Source organism: Parambassis ranga, chromosome 10 (genome assembly GCF_900634625.1).
Source record: "Parambassis ranga chromosome 10, fParRan2.1, whole genome shotgun sequence".
Classification (NCBI taxonomy): domain Eukaryota; kingdom Metazoa; phylum Chordata; class Actinopteri; family Ambassidae; genus Parambassis; species Parambassis ranga.
In genome coordinates this window covers 7,213,858-7,236,114 of record NC_041031.1, presented here as the reverse complement: position 1 = coordinate 7,236,114, position 22,257 = coordinate 7,213,858, and the positions used below count along the sequence as shown (strand labels likewise).

The following is a 22,257-nucleotide window of genomic DNA, read 5'->3' as shown; positions in this document are numbered from 1 at the left end:
GCCTTCGCCTGTTATTATCTATCTCACTTCCCTTCCAGGCGGAGGCAGAGATGAGGTAGTGGAGCCTCATTAGGAAGAGAGCACTTCTATTGCTGGCCAAGATTTAACACCTCACCCAATAATAATTTATTCAATCTATTCTTAAGTATTGCATGCACTTGTAGATTGGGGTTAGGTTATGTAAGAGTGCGACAGTGCCTAGTTTGAATGTGATATGATGATAATTATAAATCTGAGGAAGACGACAGATGGCGAGGTACTTTAAAGGTTCAGCAGGTATAAGTATTACTACTGTGCCGCTGCCAGATCAGTCCCAGGGAGAGTGGGGGTGGGGTGGTGGTGGCGGCAGTGGTGGTGGTGGTGGGGGGGATTAGAGGTGGTCAAAGACAAGAAGAGAGAGTGCAGACACAGTAAGAGAGAGCTGGTCCTCGTTAGCACACTATTCATCAGTCTTGTGAGGTCAGGGTTCAGGGAGCCCTGAGGCTCAGTGTGTGACCGGTCACCTCTCACCCCTGACCTGCCGCCAGCACCTGGAGCTGAGGTATTTCCTCATAACATTTACTTGTAACATTTTGTCTCAATTACTGATTCTGAGCCTGAAGCCTTGTGGCTCATGAAAACGGGAACGATCTGTAGGGCAGACTGTGAGGGCTGTTTGATAACTTCAGTGGTCGATGGCACTAGTTGTATGGCTTTACGTGCAGTTTAGGTTTTCTGGTATTTTTGTATTCAGCATTAGAAAATTGACAAAATCACCCCCATGCAAACACTTGCTACCTTGGCCTAAAGGTCTTGTTACCCTACGAGGTCCATAACGACATGATGGCAACACTAATACCCCGTTCACACTGGGGAAAAAAATCTGGCTAAAGCGGGATTCGGGCCTATCCAGATGTTTTTTTTTCTGAGTGTGAACACCTCGAATCCGGCAGTATCCAGTTTGATTTCAATCCGGCTACATCCACCCACGAGAGGTGGAGTGCGGACACAAGTGTGTGCTAGCCAGATTTGACAATAGGTCTGAACGCATCCAGCTTAAAGGCTGTCTGGGCTCAATCCTACTCTAGCTGGAATGACTTTCTCCAGTGTGAACGGGGCCTAAGGGAGGGTGCTCCATCTTACAGCTTGGTGAAGAAGTGGAGTGCAGAATTCAGATGAGAGAGCCAGAAATATGACAGATTGAAGGTGGTAGGCTGACAAGAGGGACTCCTCAGGATAACCCTTCATTCCCACAATACCAATAACTGCCATCTACTATTTGAATTCACCCATTAACCGTATTTGGTAACATCAACCCCACAGAGACAAGCTCCGAAAGCTGAAAGGTGTCTTTATACCTAAAAGGAGGAAGTTTAGTCGTCATCCCTTAGACCGTGAGGATAACACCATCCCTGCTGTGGACATTGTCTGGATCTGTTTGCTCCATGGCCCTGTACAACAAAGTATGTAAGGGGGACTATGTTGAAAAATGAAAGTGCTGTTTTCTAAAATTAGCTTCTTTCACCGTAGGCTAAAAACAACAATACTAACTCTGCCATTCACACACACAGCAAAGAATGGTTGACCTGGGGCAGATGGGAGTGGACGACGGAGAGGGAGAAGAGGAAACGCACTGAGGACAGGGAGGTACAGGAGACAGAATGGGTGGAGGAGGTGGAGGAGGTGGAGGAGGTGGAGGATGGAGGTCAGGGTCACAGCTGCAATAAAGAGGTCAGAATGAAAGATGTTGCTTCAGTCAGACAGTGAGGAAAACAAACATCCTCCTAAAAATAGTTTGGAGTTCTGCTCATCTGTCCTCGCTGTTCCTTCAGCCAGGTGTGAGCAACTTTACTCTCCGAAACAGACTTAGAATCTGCTGACTTCTCTGCACAAACTAGGTTAATAGTAAAAAAAAAAGTCTGCAGTCTGACGTTAACTTCACCCAAAAGTTCATAAAGAGAAGCACGGTGATTATCTTAACCTCTACAATAAATATGATGTGTCTGTCTTGACCTCATAGCCCCTGTCCACTAAATCTCAGCTTTAACCTTTCACCCTGACTCACGCTGCTCTCTCTTTTCAGCTGAGCGAGCTGCTTGAAAATCCTTTTTGAATAAAGTTGTGCTGACTGGCTGATTGACAGATTGCAGTGTGAGTGCTCAAAGCAAATAAGACATGCAGGAACACACCCCTGTACCTCCCTCTGCCTATCTTTCATTCTCCGTTTTCTCTTCGATGCGCCCCTCTCCAACCTCCCCTGCACCTTTTCCGGTGCCCCCCTTCCTTTATTTATGCCTGCAGAGCCACTTTGTTGTGCTTTTAGTGGCTGGGTTTGTAGATGGAGCAGATGCTGGAGCTGATATTCCCTGATCCTGCAGCGAGCAAAGATAAGAGCAGATTTATGCCAGAGTGAGGGAGCATGGGAGTAATTGCTGAGGCTTTGATGATGCGGCTGAGAGCACTCGTGTACCCTCGGCTGCTTACTAACAAGGACACCCTCAGATTTAAGAGTTTGTCTCCCTGGTTTGAAAGGGTGTGTGTGTGTGCGCGCGCGTTTTCTGGTATATATCTTGTTTGCCAAAGGTGTGTTTGTGCGAGAGAGCATTCTTGGCTGCTTGGTTTTTGTTCAGTGTGTGAATGGTGCATGTAGCTGTGATTATTTGTGCGTCTTTGTTTTAAAGGCGTGTCGTAATTATGTGAGTGGGGATTTTTCTGGCTTTTTTATTTATAGCTACGCAGAAACACGCTCGGCTGAAAACATATGATATAATCAGGATGACTGATAACATTCTATCCGTAGATAAGGTTATCGCAGTGCGTTTCTATGTTCAAATATGGGTGTGTTTTCTCAGGAACAGATGACGACAACTACCGTACATTTAGATGCTTTTCCAACCAGCATTATGATGCCTGAACGCAGTTAACATTTACATATAAGGTCACAGCTGAGATGGTCTCACTGCACCTGCCAGGGGATAAAAGGCACTGTGCTGTGTTTACAGGTGGACGCCTATGGCTCACCCGCCTTGCTTTAAAGAGAGATGAGTGATCTGTTCAGTGTCCTCTGCTGATGATGTCACTGAGGACATGTCAGTGACACCAGGCAGCAACAATGACATGTTGATCCCAGGGGCTTTGGAGCCTGACCTGACTCTTGACTGGTGCAAGAGGGTTCAGACAGAACAGATACCATTGTGTGTCACACACACACACACACACACACACACATATGATCACGCACATGCCAACACAAATCTTATCTCTCTGCCTGCCCTGGCTGTCACCCTAGGTCTTCCTGTTTTTCTCAGGGGCCCAGAAAGATTCCAACTATACGCAGCAAGAGAGAAGAGAAGTCATCTGAGGCTATTGAGGCACTACTGAGACACTTTAAGGAGTATCTACAGTAGAGAGGGGGGTGATAAGTGGAAGATCATTAGAAGCCCTGAGCCGGAGCCAAATAGAATTAGATGACGCACACCACAAGATCATCACACAGGCCAAAATCGGTAAGGACACTGGGATCAAATTAGACTCTAAATCCCTCTGTATCATTTAGCAACAATAATTTCTTCAACACGTCAGCTCTGTGGGCTACTTGTTTCAATTCCAACCCCGCCAAAAGAGAGCCAGCGCTCAGTTCAGAGGGGGAGAGCAATGAGTCAGATCCTCTGCTCCAATTATATCTGCATCCTGCAGTCTGCTCTTTTAAGCAAACACACACATCCTCACAAAAACACACACACACACACACACGGGCAGAAAGACACACTTGGAAATCCACACTGCACGCATATAGCTGCCAAGATATGCATGTAGCAGTCAGAAAATAACAGACTGGAAAACAGAATCACACATACCATGTCTACACTCAGGCACACACACACACTTGAACAGGAGCTTGTTGACCATCACACAGCCAAGGGACTGTGAAGAAGAAAAAGGGGGGTAAGCTCACAGAGGTCGCTTTGAAGTTTCTATTCAGGTCTTTGTCCCATTCAGGCTGCTGGCAGTAGACATCTCTACTAGGGGGCCTGGCCCCTCCCATCGTCACACCGTCCTCTCTCTCACACACACTCACACACTCAAAAAGAAAAGAAGGCACGTCCGCAGGTCCTGTCCATCACACAGACCTTAATTAGAGTGGATTCAAATGCACTCTTTTGTACCCTTCTCACTCTCTTCTCTTTCTTTAACCCCCACCTTCACTCATTTCACTCTCTTTCACCAGCTCCCACCCTCTCTTTTTCTCCCATTCCTCACTCTCTCCCCTAAACCCCCATTTTTTTTCACTTTTGTGGCCCTCCTTTTCTTGGCAGAGAGTGAGGCACCTCTCCAGACGTTTTCTTCTCTGTATGCCTTGAGCCCCCTTCCTCCCCCCCTCACCCCCCTCCCAGTCTGGAAGCTGAGTGTGACCTAATGTTTGACAGACAAGTAGCCTCAGAGAAAAGACTCATCTATCAGAAGCTTGTAATTCTATTAGAATGGACAGAACATCCCCCCCAGGCAAGCATTTGGCATATTCTCTCCATCAGTTTAGCTCTTCTCTAAATCCTCCAGGCCATGAATCTACAAAATGCAGTTTACGCTAACGAATAATCACAGTGAGTCAATAACATATGTGTGTGTGCATGCCCATGTATGTTTGCTTATTTCTTATTTTTTCACTGAGAATGGCTGGGTCTTTGATATTAGGCATCAAAGAACAATCTCTCTTTTTAAATTCTAATCTCATCTGACGGGCTAAAAAGGTATAATGTAGGGAACTGTGGCAAGTTAAGATAGGAGGATCACAACCAGCTACTAATCAGCATTGTTATCAAGCTTCCAAAATGTTTATATGTAGACAAAGATGGTTACATGAAACAGCCATTGTCTTGGATTGTTATTACATCTAATTACTGAGAGGGGAGAGGACAGGAGAGGAGAGGAAATGAGAGCAGAGGAGAGGAGAGGAGAGGAGATGGTTTTGTTTACATCTCCTGCTGGGATGTTAAATTGGGGAGGACATGTTTAGCGCAGATTGTTATTTATCTGTAGTCGGTGCTTTCCTGTCAGTCATGATGGCTGGGATGAGTAAAGGAGAGGAGGTAGAGCAGCAGAGCAACGGAGTGAGAGGAGGAAGACGTCTGGACAGCAATCAAGTGTACCACAAACAGGAAATGTAAGTCTGCGGATGCCCCAGATGTTGTGTTTGGCCTCGCTGCTGTTACAGTTAAATCAAAGCAGCATGAATAGCTCATGCAACAACCTTCAAGTGTCAGCCTCCGAAAATAGTCAGTTTACATTAACAGAGTTTTCCCACTGTTTCAACTGGCCCAGTGTTTGGACTGTATCCATGTTGTTTGCGTTTATGCTCTTGTGTTTCTCTCGGTGAAGACCTGGGTGTGCGTGAGACGGACGGGAAACATGTGCTGCTGAGTGCTTGGGTGTGTGTGTGTTTGTGAGGATGTGTTGTTTCAGTGGTTAATGGCTGTTCGATATTGATTACAGCTGGAACGTCCCCATCACATGTTCCTTGTACTCTCTAGATAACGAGGGTTAACCACTTGACCCTGTGCATGCCAAAGGGGCTCCGCTCATACCTGGGTCCATGGTCTCGTCTGAAGCAGCATCTCCCACGGCTCCATCAAGGCCACAGACCTCTGGTCTCCAGCCTGGCCTGTAGATCACAGCTGTGTCATAGAGCCACACCAGAGGGAAACGAGCCAGACTTCATTAAGTGCAGATTAAAAGCAAAAGGAGGGCACTTGAACTGTGATTTATTTTGACTGTGAGGTTGCCGGATGGACTACAGGCCTGCAGTGGCTTCATCCTGGAATGATGATGTCATGGTCTCTGTTTGCGATGTGTAAATATCAGATTGGGAAGGAACTCTTATCTTAACTTTTATCTTGGATTTTCAGGTGAAGGAAAACAAAAGCTACAGCAAATATCTCACTGTTCTACATTTGATAGCTGCAGCATATGACAAGACAGTGGATCAAATATGAAACTGTCTTAGAATTGTATTTATCTATCTAGAAATAAAGAATAATTGGCACTAGAAATAAAATAAAAACATGTTTTAGCTAGGCTAGCAGGTGGGTCTGAGGCCAGTTTCTTGGATTGCTACTAAGTAAAGGTTTGTACAGACATTCATGGAGGACGGCTTTTAGTATAAAGTCTTGACATGTAGCCTTTTGGTTGGACTCTCATAATATCAGATACACACACTGGTTTAGAGGATTAATCCTCCAGTGGATATCATGAAATGTCATGAATCTGAGCCCCCCACCCAGAACCATCCCCTGACATTTTCCCTTCCATTTACATCAGGTCACTTCACCTCTTATTCAACACTAAAGTAGTCACACTGTAACTGTCCTCAGCTGCTATATTTAAGACTAAAAATCTTGATTTATACTGCTGTGCCGGATAAAGACTGTAGCCTGTTGGGCAGCTCCACAGCAATGTGACTACATGTCACGGTTACACAGGCCGCGACGACTGGAATTGATCTGCTTAGCGTCACATTTTCATGGAAAAGAATTTCTGCAAACATTTTTTTTGAAAATTCAAAAAACTACAAAGAATCTTCAGAGTAGGAGCAGGACAAGCATGCAGAGTTTCATGTAAAAACATTTAACATTTATTAACTCACAGTCCAACATGATCCAGAAAGTCCTCTACCAAGCATGTTACTGCAAGTTCATGTTACTAGTAGGCTACTGATCTGACACAGACGTATAAATCAAGATGAGAATGGAAAACTGTAAACTTGGTAGCATCCAAATATTAGAATTATTAGCATTTCTGGGCATTTAAATTGTTGTTTAGACAAACATGAGCTGCTCAACAAAATACCAGGGACTTGTCCTTTTTCTAAATATCTGCTGGCATATTTCATACACTACTACATTATCAATGGATTCATCAAAAAACAATTATTGATAGTGAATATAAGCCTTAGTAGCAGCCCTGCTCCATTTTAAAGCGACTGAGCACGAGCTTCTGTGGTATCAAAGTACATTCAGGCTATTTATAGAAGCACCAATCACAGCCACCTATACACATTAACATGATGACCTCATTCCTTGAAAACGCCACTATTTCATAGGTGGCTGTCTGAAGGACCTCTATGGTGAGACTAGTAATACACTCTATTGTCCTTACATAACACTGTTTCACACTATGAAGTGTTTTGTTTATGATGTACATGGTATCATCCATGTAGTCCTCTTGTACTGAATATAATCAGTTTTCTTCTGGTGCTACACTGTTGTAAAAGATTCGTTTTGAAACTCTGCATAATATTGCACTTGGCTAATAACTTGGTTTTTGATTCAGATGATCCAAAGCTGTGGTTTGATCTCACTCCCACAACAACAGCCTGGTGTGTCTGACATCCCCATTGGTCACTCAGGTTTGGCCGCAGCTGTGACAGCCATCAAAGCCGCACATGGGAGGCCTCTCATTGGCTCGTGGCAGATCAGGTATCTATCTGCGACTGCCTGATTGGTCATTGAGGTATCAGGTATCCCAGACGTCCAGGACTTCATGCGGGACATGCCAGCTTTGTGGCAACTGCCCTTGTGTTTGTTGTCACTATGACAACACTCACAGTCTGTTGCCAGGCTCTTAAGGATGCACCCCTGTTATCATCAACCCACAAACATACACAAATATAAATACACAGAAAATTAGAGAGCATAATGATTTGGGTGTGATGCGTATTGTTTCACAGAGATGAATGGGCTGCCAACACGAAACAGGATGTAATAAAAAATAATTTCAGAAACCATACGACATGTCTTTGATGGTCTGGTTTCTTTCCTTTTCAATTATACAGAATCCCCCTCCTGTAGTCTGGGAATCGATTTCATCACCACCGTTAGGGGGCAGCATTGATCGAATAAATGCAACAAAATTAAGAGAAACCCTCTTCCCTCCCTCTCAAAGACACACACACACACACACACATACTTACACACAAAGGGGGCACAGACATGGACATGATCAATTATGTGTCAAGCATTTCTTCTTCAATGAATGAATGGCCCAATGACTATAGGCTACCGACCGCCTATTGTCTATTGACACTGGAGACTAAGTTCTCATGCAGTTCATTATCCCTAAAGGGGACAACTAGAAAGAGATCCAAAGAGACCATTAATCATCATTCCCTTCAGAGAGGAAAAAAGAGGGGACCGAAATAACACATACTGTAATCCTATACAGTAAACTGTAGAATAAAACACACTCACACTGGCTCCGTTTATAGCGTTAACCTGCAGTAAATAACAGAGAGAAGTTTGAATCATCACCAGCAGAGAGATACCGTTAGATCTCCATATATATATAATATATATTATTATGCGAATATTGTGGCACGAGTAATTATTTCAGAACCAACAAAGAAAATCTCAGACTTAAAGGGGCCAAAGTTTTGCTCCAGTAAGCACTTTAACGCACACTCCAGCAGCCTATTGCGCTCGTTTTCCCCACCAAAGCTTTCAGTATGACGAATAACTCCAAAGTCCATTTCAATTTGGGTCGATGGCTCAGGCCGAGGTGGTGGTAGGGGTGGTGGGGGGGGTTTATATGTGGGGTCAACCCAATAACACCCCCCCTCCCTCCCTCTATCCACCATCCAACCCTCCACGTCCCCATAAATGCCTTCGCTTCCTGCTTCCAAGTTCGGACAGAGCGCTGTGATTGGCCGCGGCTCGCACTGTGGGCTGTTCCCCCCTGCGCTCTCCTCGGCTCGGGTTACAGTTGAGCTGGAGCTGCCGCACACACCGGAGCGCCGAGTGTTACAGAGGGTTTAAAAAAACATACCGGCATGGAAATGTTGCTGAGCTGATTTAGAGCCACCTTGACGGCTGGTGAGCGCGTCTAATCTTCCATCAGCACTTTTTTTTTAAGTGTCTTAACAGCAACAAACAAGGAGAGACTCACAGTGTATTTTACGCACCGGCCACGCAGCGTGTCTGAGTTGGACTAGAGGCTGTACCCTGCTGGAGCGCAACACGCACGCGGAACGGCGCTGAGAGCCGGGAGGAATATTTACAATAGAAACAATTCCTTTGCGAAGAAGAATAGCAGGGGGAGGAGGGCTGAAAGATAACACTGGAATGAAGTGGACCTCGGGATTCCTGGCGTGCTGCGGAGTTGTGACTGATGGATGAATGTGGTCATCTGTAGGCTATATACAGCGACAGGTACACACACCATCAGGGGAGCTTTGACAAAGACGAGGCGCAGCGCTTCATCGACAGCCGCATTGCCAGATTGCCAGGTCTCCAAAAAAAAAAAACTGCGATTGGTTCGAGCTGCTTCATCACACACGCTGAGTTTTTAAGGAGAAGGGTCACAAAGGACTGATTTTCTGTGTGTCTCAGCCACAGGTCATCCAGGACACTCGGGGGGTTTGCTTGCCTTCCAGATCCGATCAAGAACCGAAGAGGGGGGCTCCTGTGCACGTTTTTGCGGACAGTTCAGTCAAGGACACGGGGTCTGGATCAGATTTAAAGAAGTCGGAAAGAAGGACATGTATTGGATATCGACCTCACATGCTCCCGACTGATCGTAGCTCACCTTCCCACCGGGCGAACCACAGATAAAGGCTGCCAGGCGCGCTGTCCCCTCGCTCCCCTGAGTTATCGGCTCACTGTCTCTACGTTGATCAGAATGGCGGGACTCGGTTGTTGGAAGTATTACCTCTGGATCTTTATTTTAATATGCAGGTCCGCGTTACCTTCAGCAAAAACACTGGAGACTATAATTTGGAGCTCACAGAATCCCCGGTAAGTCTCGTCTTTCATTTGTACAAGCATGCCAAAGTCGTTTGGGTGTGTATGCGTAATGGAAGACTAACATTACTTGTTGTGTGGAGAGACTGGTTCAAATGTTGTGTTAAATGTGGCAATTATCTGAAAAAAGAAGGTAATTTATTTAGTTTTAATTGTCATTCCTGCGCCGCGGTGGTTCGTGTTGATTTATTTCTCAGTGGGGAATTTCCAAACACCAAAGAAACACATTAAACACGGGCTCATACAATACACAGCAGGCCTCACTTAAAATCACAATAATAGACGGTTAATTATAGCAATTTATGGTAATATTACACGCACCTTTTATTTTCAAACTGGTGGCAAGCTCTGCTCGGACACTTCAATCACGGCGGTAATAAAAGTTGTGCTCGTTTTACTCTTTCCCTTCAATTTCTCGTAATTGGTGTAATTAGTTGAAGGCAACAATTCAAGTAAACCATGCCAAGTGTCAAGGTGTGTAGCACAGTATATATGTCTACCTAGTCCGCCTATAGGGCCCAGAACATGGGAGACTACATGAGAGGGCCACACTCCCTCCACAAGTCCCCCCCCCCCAAGTTTGAGCTCCCATGAAAATGCATGAAAAGCTGGTTCCAGATATCACAAGTGCAAATGCTTAAAAGGAATTTAAATTTTTCAGAATTATCCTGGCTTGGATCCTGTTTAATTTCTTCACATGAAATCAGGCAAGTTTCTCAAAAGCAAGCAGCTGACGCCAGACTTCTTTCTCTCTTTCTTTTCCTGACCCCCCCCCCCCCCCCTTAAAATTCTTATTCAAAACAAGCACAGTGAGCCCAGACTACTGATAATAAATTACAATCTGGTAACAATTATCACCCACTTAGACTTGACTCCCACATTTACATGAAGCTGGAAAGCATTCATAAGGGGGGAATAAACTAAAAAAAGAGAGGGATGGAAAAAAAATGTGTATGGTTGGAGCTGACCTTCATTTGAGCTCACGACACCGAGGGGGGGAAATGGAGAGTAGCTCGACCGGCTTATAACAAGAACTTACTCATTCAACTGAATCCATGATTTATCCCCCAAATGTCAGGTGTCATAGGAGCTCGTTGTGCAGTCAGTGAGTATGAATATTGCTGCCATGTTCACTGGAGTGTGTGTGTGTGTGTGGCCTGGTCCTAATGGTAAGACTACGGCCCATCAGCTTTTATTTGACTCTGGCTGCAGAGGTAGTGGAACAATGACCATCATCAGACAAAGATATGAACACACATATTACACTACGCACAAAAAAGAGCCCCACACCTCCAGTCACGGGTAGACAAATGAAAAAAAAAAGGAGTCGGGGAGAGACATTTATTGATTGATGATGTCACCTGGAGGGAATGTCTTAGAAAGTTACCATGCTGGTTTTAGGGATTGGAAGATCATTTCTCCATCTGTTTCTCCACTCTGCTCTGCTCCTAAAAATCCCCAAGCCGGCTGAATATTTCATAAAGTTCACAGTGGAACAATAATGCACTCCGCAAAGTGTTCTCTCAAGCTAATTATCCTGCTGCTCTGCGCTTAGAAAACAATAGACAATTATCAGGCTGTGTGCAGGCTTTACAATAACAAAAGACAAACCTGTTTTTCTTCTGAAATGCATCAGTCAGCAGCGAGGACTACTCTTGCGGCAATCATCATCAGTCTTCACCGTTTGTTCTCATAAACTCCATCTCTCTGTCCTGGCCTATATCGCTTTGTAGTGATCGCAGAGAGAGAGAGAGAGAGGGGGGGGGAGCCTATAGAAATGTACAGTACACTATCTGGTGACTTATCTAGATTTACGATGTCTTACTTCCTGTTCCTACTTTGGGGAGCACTGCTGCCTCAGCTAATAAATTAATCTGGCCCTCTGCTTGCACACTGTACCACATGCACACAAAATATAACAATACCAGTGCCTCCCTACAGGCCATGAGTTATGAGACAAAGTACAGGAAAGCAGCAGGTTTGGGCTGGGGTGTCTGTGAGTGTGTGTGTGTGTGTGTGCGGGTTCCCTCCGTGTGTTCCTGCTATAATGGATTTTCATGTGAGGATGCTATCACTCCCGCTCCTGCATTATCAATAACTGGGGTTTGCTTAATTGATTTCCTCCCAGCATGCTTGAACAGGCAACATACATCATCGTCTTGAAACATCCACATCTTTTAGTTTTGCTGCAGTATACACCAGACCTTTTGGATATTTAAGGCTGGATGAGTGAGATGGTTGGAGGGGGGGGGTGGTGGTGGTGGTGGTGGTGGAACAGCCGTGCAGAAAAAAAGGTTGGATGTGTCAACGTTCCCGGGCCGGTAAAGAACCGTCTAACATTTGATCAGTGCAAATCGGATTAGTTCTCATTTAGCTGAGTGGGATTACGCCAGAAAATGTCACTTTGTTATGACTGATCACGTCCCATCAGTTTGGACGAAGCTAGCATAGCAAAGTACAGGCATGCTACACACACACACACACACACTGGTGCACACAGTGTTCTCAGGAATGCTGCAGTGATGCCAATTTAATGATAATCTGACAAGGTTGTCATGAGTGGTCCTCTAACTCTCCTCGGCTAATATTTACCTCATGACCTGTAGCTACCACAGCGTGTTTGCAGCAACTCAGGAGACAAACAAGATGAAGGAGAGAGAGCGAGAGAGGGATGGAAACACCTCTGAACAAACAGCTACAGACTGCCCAGCAGCCTGCTGCACTGATTCTCAACTCCACATTTTGCTGAGGTTTGGAATCTGTATGTAGACATTTTTTGGAAATTTTTTTGTCAATTTTGAAGCCCACAAAGAACACAAAATAGCATAAGAAAGGGAGGCGTTCACATTGATAAAAGTTAAGTCGGGCCTCTGTTTCTGTGGGTCTTTACTTACACAACGTATTTTGCTGCCCAGTGACCTCAGCTGTCTGCCTCACAGTTTAACAGTCGACTGGTTTGGTTTATTTCGTGCTTGCGTGGTTGAACGGTTCGGTGAGTTTCAGATTAAGCTGAACTTGATTACCGCCGTGATATTTAGTGAACTTTAACAAACAATTCTGTATCATTTTTTTAAGAGCACTTTGAGACGACGAGACAGCAATTAATGTTAACTTCTCCAAAACAAAGTTTTATTTGGCTAATTTCTGTTCTGTTTTCATATTTAGTGCCCCCCCCTCCTATAAACACAATTACTGTGAGGCTGTTTTTTGTATGAGTTAATGAGGGGGAAAAACAACTATTTCCTTATCTTTGTTTTTAGAAGCTGCTTATCAAAGCAAGCATTTTAAAGGTTTGTTCTCAAGCTCCGAGGAACCTGTGACTCCTCCACTACGTCTATGCTGACATTTAAATGTAACAAGGATTTCAGCAGGAGGCTAAAAAACAACAAACAACTTCGCAACTGCAAGACTTGAAACTGCCACAACCTGTTGAACAAGAGCCGGATGAAACTTCAGGGCAAGAAGAGAAACAGGAATTTGGTAGAGAGTCCAGTGAAGGCACCCCTTCTCTGCTCGCTGCAGCGCAGGTCATTGCTGAGAGGGTCAGAGGCCTGTTTTTGTTCTTTCTCTTCCTCACGCCCTGCTGCTTGCCCCCTTTAGCCTTTTCCGATACGCACCTTCTCTCTCTTTGCAGCCCAGAGTCCCCCCTTTCTCCACCCTTTAGACTCTGATCATGTTTCTCTCTGATAGAGATCTCATTACACACAGAGAGGACTTAGAGCCTGAGCCCCACTCAGAGAGAACCAGAGAGGGCCAACCAATAAGAAATACTTCAGGAAAGCAACTGGCCCTTGGTGCTGTGAAGGCTCCCTGTGTCTCACTGTAAGGACAGCTGCACTTGCCTTTACGTGTGTGCACTTCTGTGCCGACATGTCTGTTGTTTCAGTGGTGTGCAACCGCAGATTCTTCATTTAGTGATCTACATGGGGGCACCTGGTGTCAGAAAGTTTTGCGGGGCTTCAGGTTATTTGGTGGGAGAGAAAACGTAGCTTTTTCATACGGTCTCTGCTCCAGATGGACTCATTTAATCTGCCGGTGGTTTGCCCGCCGCATCTCTGAAAGCTGATCATTCTGTTTTTGTGTTTTATTGGTGCATTGGGTTCTTTATTTTCAAGCAAGTGGTAGACATGAAACAAAGCTCTGTATCATTTGCACCGGTCACCATGACATACAGGGACGGTTAAATGCAATGTTTCCACTGAGAACAGGCTGGGAAGGATTAGGCCAGTAGCTAAAAAATGCTAACAGATGTAGATAGTATTAATAAAATAATAATAAATAAGGTGTGTAACAATATGTTTGTACATACTGATACTACCAGGGTATTCTTCTCGTAATTTATCAAATATGTTCGTTTGATTTATTTTGTATGACGTTTTATAAACCAAAAATTCACATAACACTTAGTTTCAGGCAGTTAATGGTTGAATTAATTAAACCAGTTAGTCAGCTGTGACTCATAAAAAGCTATGGCAAACAGTTGATACTGCAGCGAAACAATTAAAAACACCTTCATGAACATCTTATGGGGCCAAAACCAACTCAAATGATTGGATTTCAACAGTGTAGTAATTGTATGTCCAATTATATTTAAGATAAATTACAGATCTGCGTGAGTTTTGTTTGTTTTTCCTCAGTTGCTCTGCAATCAAAGGCTCATATGAAAGACAAGTTTAAGCTTATGGAAGTGAATGAGTGCTTGAGTGTGCATGTCTGTGTGCCATTGTTCTTTGTCCAGCCACAGCGGAGCATTAAGGAAGTGTTAGGAGCGTGCCAGTGTGCCCCTGTGAAAGTGTTGAGGGCCGAGTGGTGGATGAGTGTGGAGTGGCTGAACAGTGGATGCCTTACAGGCAGTTAGCGACCCGGCTTCATTAGACGGAGGCCTGGCTGGCAGCGACCAGGAAGTTCCCATCAGCTCCAGCTCTGCCAAGCAGAGGCACAGGCGCTGCTGCTGGACAGCTTCCCTTAAGATTTCTACTTCTCGTCGCCTCGCCTGTGTTTCAGCTGAATCGAGAAAAAAAAAATGGAAGGATGCAGAGTTACAGGAAGTGGAGGAAAAAAGTTGAATGGGCAAAGTCTGCCTTTTGTTTGCCATCTTAGTTCTTTTACATAAGCGCAGTTGAAAATAAGGGGATTAAACAGAGGAGGAAAGGAAGCTAATGTAGAGCGTTGAAATGCAGCCCTGGGCTCAACCACACATCCTTTCAGTCCAGCATCGAGCTCCTAGATTACTTCCATGTGTCAGTGCGAGGGAGAAAGAGAGGGAGAAAAGAAGAAAGGAGGACAGGGAGAGAGAAGTTGAGCAATTGAAAAGCAAGTAGACTTGGATTGGTGGAGATCAGCGGCGGTATTGGACAGTGGAACGGATCTGTGTGACAGCCATCTCTAAAACCATTACCCCTGCGGCTCCGACTCGGGAACTCGTAACCTCCTCCTCCGGACTGACCTCATAGACTTAACTCTTTCTCATAGAACCCCTCTGTGCCGCAGAGGCAGACCTCATCAGATGCCAATCCCAAACAGCGGGCAGGCAACCCTTAACAGCCAGCTGCACTACAAGTTCTTTAAGACGTCAGGAGTTGTCACCGGCACACAGGCAACGAGGGATCAGTTTGTGGCACTCCAAAGACTTTTGTGGAGAGGTTTGAATGTAGTGTGCCAGGAGATGACGGGCCTCCACAAATAATGACAAAAATGTGTGGGATAGGGCAGGACGTTTATTGACAAATAAAACTGAGTTGGGAATATAAATCATGATGCAAGTGGATAGAGTTGCATCATAAATATATTATGTGCTCCATGCTTTTTAAAACTACAGAAAAAAACCTAACCAATAAGCTCGACTCATTTTTACTTAACTTTTTTAAACTTTGACTGAACTTTACTAAACTTTACAGCCAGTGTTCTTTTTCTGTTTGCTAAAAAAAAATACTCACTTTCTCTAGAACTTTTAGCCACATTCACATACATTTTAAAAAAGTCTGTCGCCAGCTGTTCTCCAGCTACAAAAATATAAAAAATATATTTGGAAAAGGTTTAACTCTGTGTACAATTGCTTATTTTGACAGAAATTTGATGATTTAAAATAAAAACTTAACATCTGTCCATAGATGTAGAAGATGTATAAGATAAAAGATTTTTAAGCTTCCAAACATCAATAATTCTTTACAGGTATTTTCATGGTTGAATGCAATTGTCACATTTTATTTTTCAAAAAAAATACTTGTCTATAATAATATAATATAATATAATATAATATAATATAATATAATATAATATAATATAATATAATATAATATAATATAATATAATATAATATAATATAATATAATATAATATAATATAAACTTTTCTATTTACCTGTTGCTTCCTAAGTGGAACATGACCATACCCAACCAACTCTGAACATATCATTAATGATCATCATGGACCTCTTTGTTCAGTGTTATGAGTCCACTAATGGAGTGACAGGGTAATTGAATCGAGTGGTAGGATAATAGAATGATAGAATGATAAAGTAATGGAATAGTGTGGTATAGCAGCCATCTTTTCCCAAGGGATACCCCCCTGTAAGTGTGTCAGCGTGGCAGATGGGCGGTCTGTAACAACCCCCTCCCCCATGTTAATTATAAAGCATCATAATCCATCTATGGCATACAGAGGCAGGACATGGAGACTATTAGGGGGAAGCATGGAAATGGTGCTGTGTATAATCCTCAGGACTTTGCCACTATTAGGCTCCCCAGGCATAAGCAAAAACCTCTCATTTCTCCAGTAATCTAGTTCGAGCAGTCTCTTTCTTGCTGTGTGTGTGTGTGTGTGGCTCTGCAAATGTGTGTCCCAAATTTTCAGATACTAAGTGGAAGTTTGATTTATCATTGATTTTTTTTTCTTTCCCTGACTTTATTTTTTCCCACCATGCCCTCAGGCAAGACAGACAGCCCAAAAAGCATGTGTGTGTGAGTGTGTGAGTGTGTATGCATGCCTCCGTTAACCCATTCTGCCAAGTCTTGGCTCAGTCTTTTCTAAGCAAACTCCCAGCATGATCCTGGTCCCCCTTGTGTTGGTGAGAGAAGTTGGAAGAAAAGGCCTGTGGGACTCCCACTGCTCCCAGGCCCGGCCCTGGCCCCTCCGCCCGCAAAGGCCGGGCCTGGGATTTGGTGCGCGCCGGGGCTCTGTGTGGCAGCTGTGACTGACGCTTCAATCGCCTCTCCCTGGGACGCCCCAGTGCAACCCTGCATTCCCTTTCACACCTCGGAAACGAGGGAAAAAGACAATTACACACATATTCAGCAACCTCCTTCGTGCAGTCTGTCCACAATCCTGCGTCTCTGATGTACAGCCTTTTACCAGATCTATAAAAAGCCATTTGTAAAGTTTCTTGTGTTTTGCAAAGCAAGGCCTCCTACCAAACAACTTGCAAATTAGTTTAGTTGTCTGGACAGCCTGTCTGCAATTTCAGTATGTATTTGGAGTTGTTTATTTAATTTTTTTTCCAAGTTTGTGCTCTCTCTAAGTAAACATAGAACTCTGCTATTTCCTTTGAATTTCCCCTGATATTTAGGAAACGTAAGTAATGGAAAAAGATTTGAGCTTTAAAGTGGAGTTAATGCTATCATGTATGGATTGTCAGTAAATTGAGTTTGTCTCTGGGCTATCGGGGCAGGGAGTCGTAAGCCAGCGGGATTTTACTCTCTTAATTGAATTATTTTGATTGCTGACTTGATTGATGGAGTCAAATGTGGAGCGTTTTCCATGAGTTTTTGTCCAGCTAATTCTTCTTCCAATAGGGCCATACCAGACAGATACAATAGGAACCTGCAATCAATCACAACTGCAACCCTGAGCATTTTGTTTGGAGAGAAATGCGCCTGCCATCAGGTCCAAGTTCCACAAGCCATCCAGACAACGCAAAACCAACAATGACATCAGATAGTAAAGCACTCTAAAGTCTAATCTTCCCATAATGCCATGCTAAACCCCACAGAGACCCACGGCAGGGAGAAAGGCTTTTTTTTATGCCCTAGTGCTGCTCCTCCTCCCATGGCCTCTGGCTCTGTGTGTGTGTGTGTGTGTCCATGCATGTTGGGGAAGAGAAAAAGAATTTAAGAGTGAATGGAGATGTCACTGTCAGACTCTGGCCTCCGCGTGAATCTGCTCCAGAATAGCCATATAGTGTGTATGTGTGTGTGTGAGAGTGAGCCTGTCGGGGGGTCTGCCGTTTCCCCTCCATGCCGAGTTCTTACAGGCGTGATTGGCTCGGCGGGGACACAGGTCTATATTTCATCCTATTCATATAAGGGAGGCCGTTTCATCTCACACACACATGTTTCCCATTAGATGTGTGTTTATTCTCCCCCATGATGTGCTCGGCCGTGGAAGCCTCTCATCTCTCTGATATTGGAAATAGGACTGAAGGTCTGCTAAAGCAAACACAATATCTTAAACCTCTCAGCCCGCTTTATGAAGTACGCAGAGAATAAGACCAAAAGCGTCGCATCGACTTCATTTAATGAGTTACTGTGGTAGTTTGGACTCTTAAGGCTTTGTAATATGATATTTCACAATGTGATTTTAACTAGCCAATCTCAACGTGTGATGCTTCTTCCATCTTCCATTTTTCTCTCCACTGAAAACTTTCACTACTTTTAGCTATTCTCCTCATCTGTCTCTCAAGTCCCCCCACTGTGAAACATGACAGAGCGAACCTCCACCACATCACTCCTCTCTTCTCCTCTCCTGTCTCCAAGATGAAAGCTTTTCTTTGCAGACAAAACTCTGAGTCCTTTCTGTGTGCCGAGCCCAGGCCTGTGTTGCTTGCTTTTAGTAGCTCTGTTTGCCGCATTTTCTGATTTATTTATACACTTCTGATTGTAGCACCTCATGCATGTCAAGAATCTCAAAGTCAGAACCTTTGCATGTGCATTATGCCGGCAGAGTCAAACTCCTATTTGAAATATACATGAATGCATGAATATATTTATTGTCGAGAAGCCCTTGTGCATCCGGGAGAGTTTCATTTCCTGTGGTGGCCCAGCTTTGGAATGGAGTGGCGTGATCCTTGAAGGCGCCCCACATGCAGCCACCAAATAGGGTGCTTGGTGCGTTTCTTCACAATAGAGGGGTAGAGGGAAGGGAAATGATTTGGCTCCTGTTGGAAAGGCTGAAGCCATCGCTTCAAAGCTGTGTGCCTGGCTGAGGCTTTAACCGGCCATCTCTATGCATTAGATGTGCGTCCTGTGATGAGCCTTTGAAGGGTGTGAGCAGTTCTGGCTGGGATGTTGCGATTGCATTGCACGGGAGTTTGGGGGTTCTGCCTTGCAAAGAGACTTGGGCGAGTCAGTGGGCTTCAACAGGATTGTGGTGCTCCACTCTGGTGCTGCTTAAGTAGGTTGGACTAAAACGTGAAAGCCGCAATGTGACGAGGCAGCAGCTGCTGTGTCACGTTTGGATGTGCACACATATATCACAGCGGAAGGTGGTATGGACGTGTGTGAGTGCACTCAGCTCGGGAGTCAGCTGTGGTTGGCTTGTGCAGATTAGGTTTTGAGTGTGCCTTACAGATGGCGGTAATAATGATCAGATAGCCCCTGTAATGGAGACGGCCCAGTTTGTAATGGCTTCCTAAAACAACACATGGAGCGTCTTTACGAGGCCACAATCCGCCCGGTTATCACAGAGCAAACTGTGCGAATGAGAATAGCATCATGTCAAACAAGCTATTTATTAGCACACACATCACACACACATTTCATTTTAATACCGACAGCCTGCATCTTGCCTGCTCTGTGCTTGTTAAAGGCGAGTGTTATCAGAGGAGACACAGACTCCCGCTGCACCAGTTAGGCCGTCCTCCCCTTTTACATTCACTGTTAATGAGCCTAATGATGTGTGTCTCTGCGATTGCATCAGTCAATATGCTGTTCAATATGGGTTTTAGAAACCTACTGACAACTTAAGCATGTCCGCCTGGATAAGATCTTCCATCCAAGGGAAGAAAAGAAAGAGCAACTAATTTGTCTTGGATTTGATGGGACATGTGTAGCTGTCTTTTACAATCATGAGCTGAGATTGTAAGCAGAGAATAGACTTGTCAGTCAAATTGTCTGATAAGAAGCAGCTTTTAACACACACAAGGCAGCTGTGGATCAAAAAACACCGCTCTTCAGTTATTACAGCACCCCGCGCTCTCTTTGGTGGAGATCTGTTGTTTGGTGTGGAATGTTTTTTTGTCTTTCTGTTTTTGATTTAGTTGCAGGTTTTGCTTAGCAGTTAAGTTTTTATACCTCAACCGGGGTTTGGTTGGAGTTGTATTTCAGTTTATTTCAGGAGGTGTTTAGTATATTAGAGAGCAGGGACACATATATATATATATATATATATATATATATATATATATATATTTTGTTTACACAGCTAATGTTTTTTTTCTTCAGTGAAAAAAAACCCACAGAGACTCCTGTGACACTGATAAAAGCCGTTTCTTTTATAAACCACACAGCATTTGATTGATCTGTCCTGTGGTCTTGATCCCTGGGCTTGGCTGATTAAACCTATCCATCAGCTTCTCTTATCAGTGCTCCAACAGATCGACTGCAGGACACTGAACTAAAACCCCCTGCATTGTTGTTACACAGAAAAGTCAAAGGGTAAGGACAGGGAGGGGAGAGGTTTACCAGAACTCCTCTCTTCAAGGCATTGTAACAAAGAAAAAAAAGTCCCCGCTATGTTATTTTAAAGAAATATCTCATGCTTTAGATAGGCATCCCTCATGCTATTGTCATGACACACACATACACACATACACACTTTCCTGTTGCCCATATTGGAATAACCTCTAAATCAGGTCGAATGGTGGCACTGCAGATTGTGACAAGAGTGTTTCCCTTCTAGAGGGAAATCATAAGGTAATGTTTCCTGTCCACCGAGTGTCAGCTCCTCACTAGTGCTGTGACCCTGCCCCCAGTCACAGCTCACACAGGCATCATCCAGATAATGACATCTCTTTCACTGACAGGCTGTCATTCACACGCCCGTGCAAGCATCCACACATTGGACAAAGTCATGCAGGCATGCACTCGTGCTTGCTTGACTAGGGAGGGGGTGGTGGTGGTGGTGGTGGTGGTGGGGACATCTCGATGATTTGCAAGTCAAATAGCCAGTTTCATAAGACGTGCTTGTTATTTTCTGAAATAAATTTGAGTTTCTCATCTTCCGGGTGACTGTTAAAGCAAATACATCAAGGCTACTAAAACGTGGATGATTGCATGTCACTTTGCTCTCATTTATCTGGAAGCATCAATTACCATCATGTTGTCAAGTCAGTGAAAACAGCTCAGGAAAAAAAAGCTAACAGATGGGCTTTTATAAATCACAGATGTAGGATTTTTGGAGAGTTAGAAAAGATGGAACCTCTTTTTTTTCTGATTATTTGTTAGCTCATCTTAAACTTCTTAAATTGCATTAACTTATGATTGTTAACATAAGGAAGACAAACCGTCTCTCCACTCCAACGTAAACACAGACATTTATGGTGGATAATGATTGCATTGCAGCCTGCATGCTGGTTTATCAGCACTTTACAGCTTGTCAAAATCTGATAGTGCTGAAGTTTGCAACCTCTGCTGCCTTATCAAGAAACAATCAGCCTAAGTTTACATAGGCAGTATTTCATGTTGAAAGGAGATGGTTTATTGAAAACCTGTTGCAGCATGCCCAGCGGAAGCAGGTGTGGACCTGTTAGCGCGCCTACTTGCTGCTAGTAATTTTTTTTTTAGAGGTGGTGGGAGTAAACGTTCCCCAAATGCTAGACGGGAGAAGTTGCCTGCGTGGCACATTCATTAACCTGGTATCTAGCTAATCTCCTGGCTAATTCATTTAGTTCTCCAAGTCCTCCCGTGTATTAATATCCTCTCTGTGCTGCCGCTCATGGGATGTAGTAGGAGCGTAGCCATGGCGATGATTGTGTCATTATTTTGCAGTCAGATGAGTGATATCCCAGAGGGCTCTAGCCGAGTTGTCCAGGCCAGTTGAGAGGGACTCATTAGAATTGCAAATGGCCGCCAAGTGTTGTGTTTATTGTGTGTCTCAATATTGGAGACAATCAGGCGAATCAAAGCCCTCAGCTGGAGAGATGGGACTGAGGCACGGTGGGCCTCTCTGGTTGGCACCACGTCCTCAGTGCTTACAGAGCCCCCCAACAACACCACTCCCTCCATCCTCCTCCTCCTTCTCCTCGCTCCCCTCTTTTTCTTCCCTCCGTTGCCCTCTCCTCTCCGTGTGGTGTGTATATTTCCTGAAGTACACGGACACAGCTGGAGAAAGAGAAGGAGAGTCAGAGAGAGAGAGACACTAAATCTAACGCACTCAATCATCTGTAGTGTGGCGGTCCTCTCACACAGCTGAGAAATATTAAGCACGCTTTATGATAATGAAAGCGCCGGCGACAGACATAAATATCAGAGGCAAAGTGCTGAAGGATCAAATG

The 22,257-nt window shown here is 44.3% G+C and overlaps 1 protein-coding gene across 1 annotated transcript in view; it reads left to right on the top strand.

The window, feature by feature from the left end:
* The first annotated feature begins 8,724 nt into the window (after positions 1 to 8,724).
* The window catches only part of efnb1 (ephrin-B1), a 51,897-nt gene continuing 38,364 nt past the window's right edge, over positions 8,725 to 22,257 (top strand). Inside the window, exon 1 of the mRNA XM_028416240.1 lies at positions 8,725 to 9,764. Within this exon, the coding sequence (XP_028272041.1) occupies positions 9,649 to 9,764 (116 nt within the window). The 5' untranslated portion in view covers positions 8,725 to 9,648. The remainder of the gene's footprint in view (positions 9,765 to 22,257) is intronic.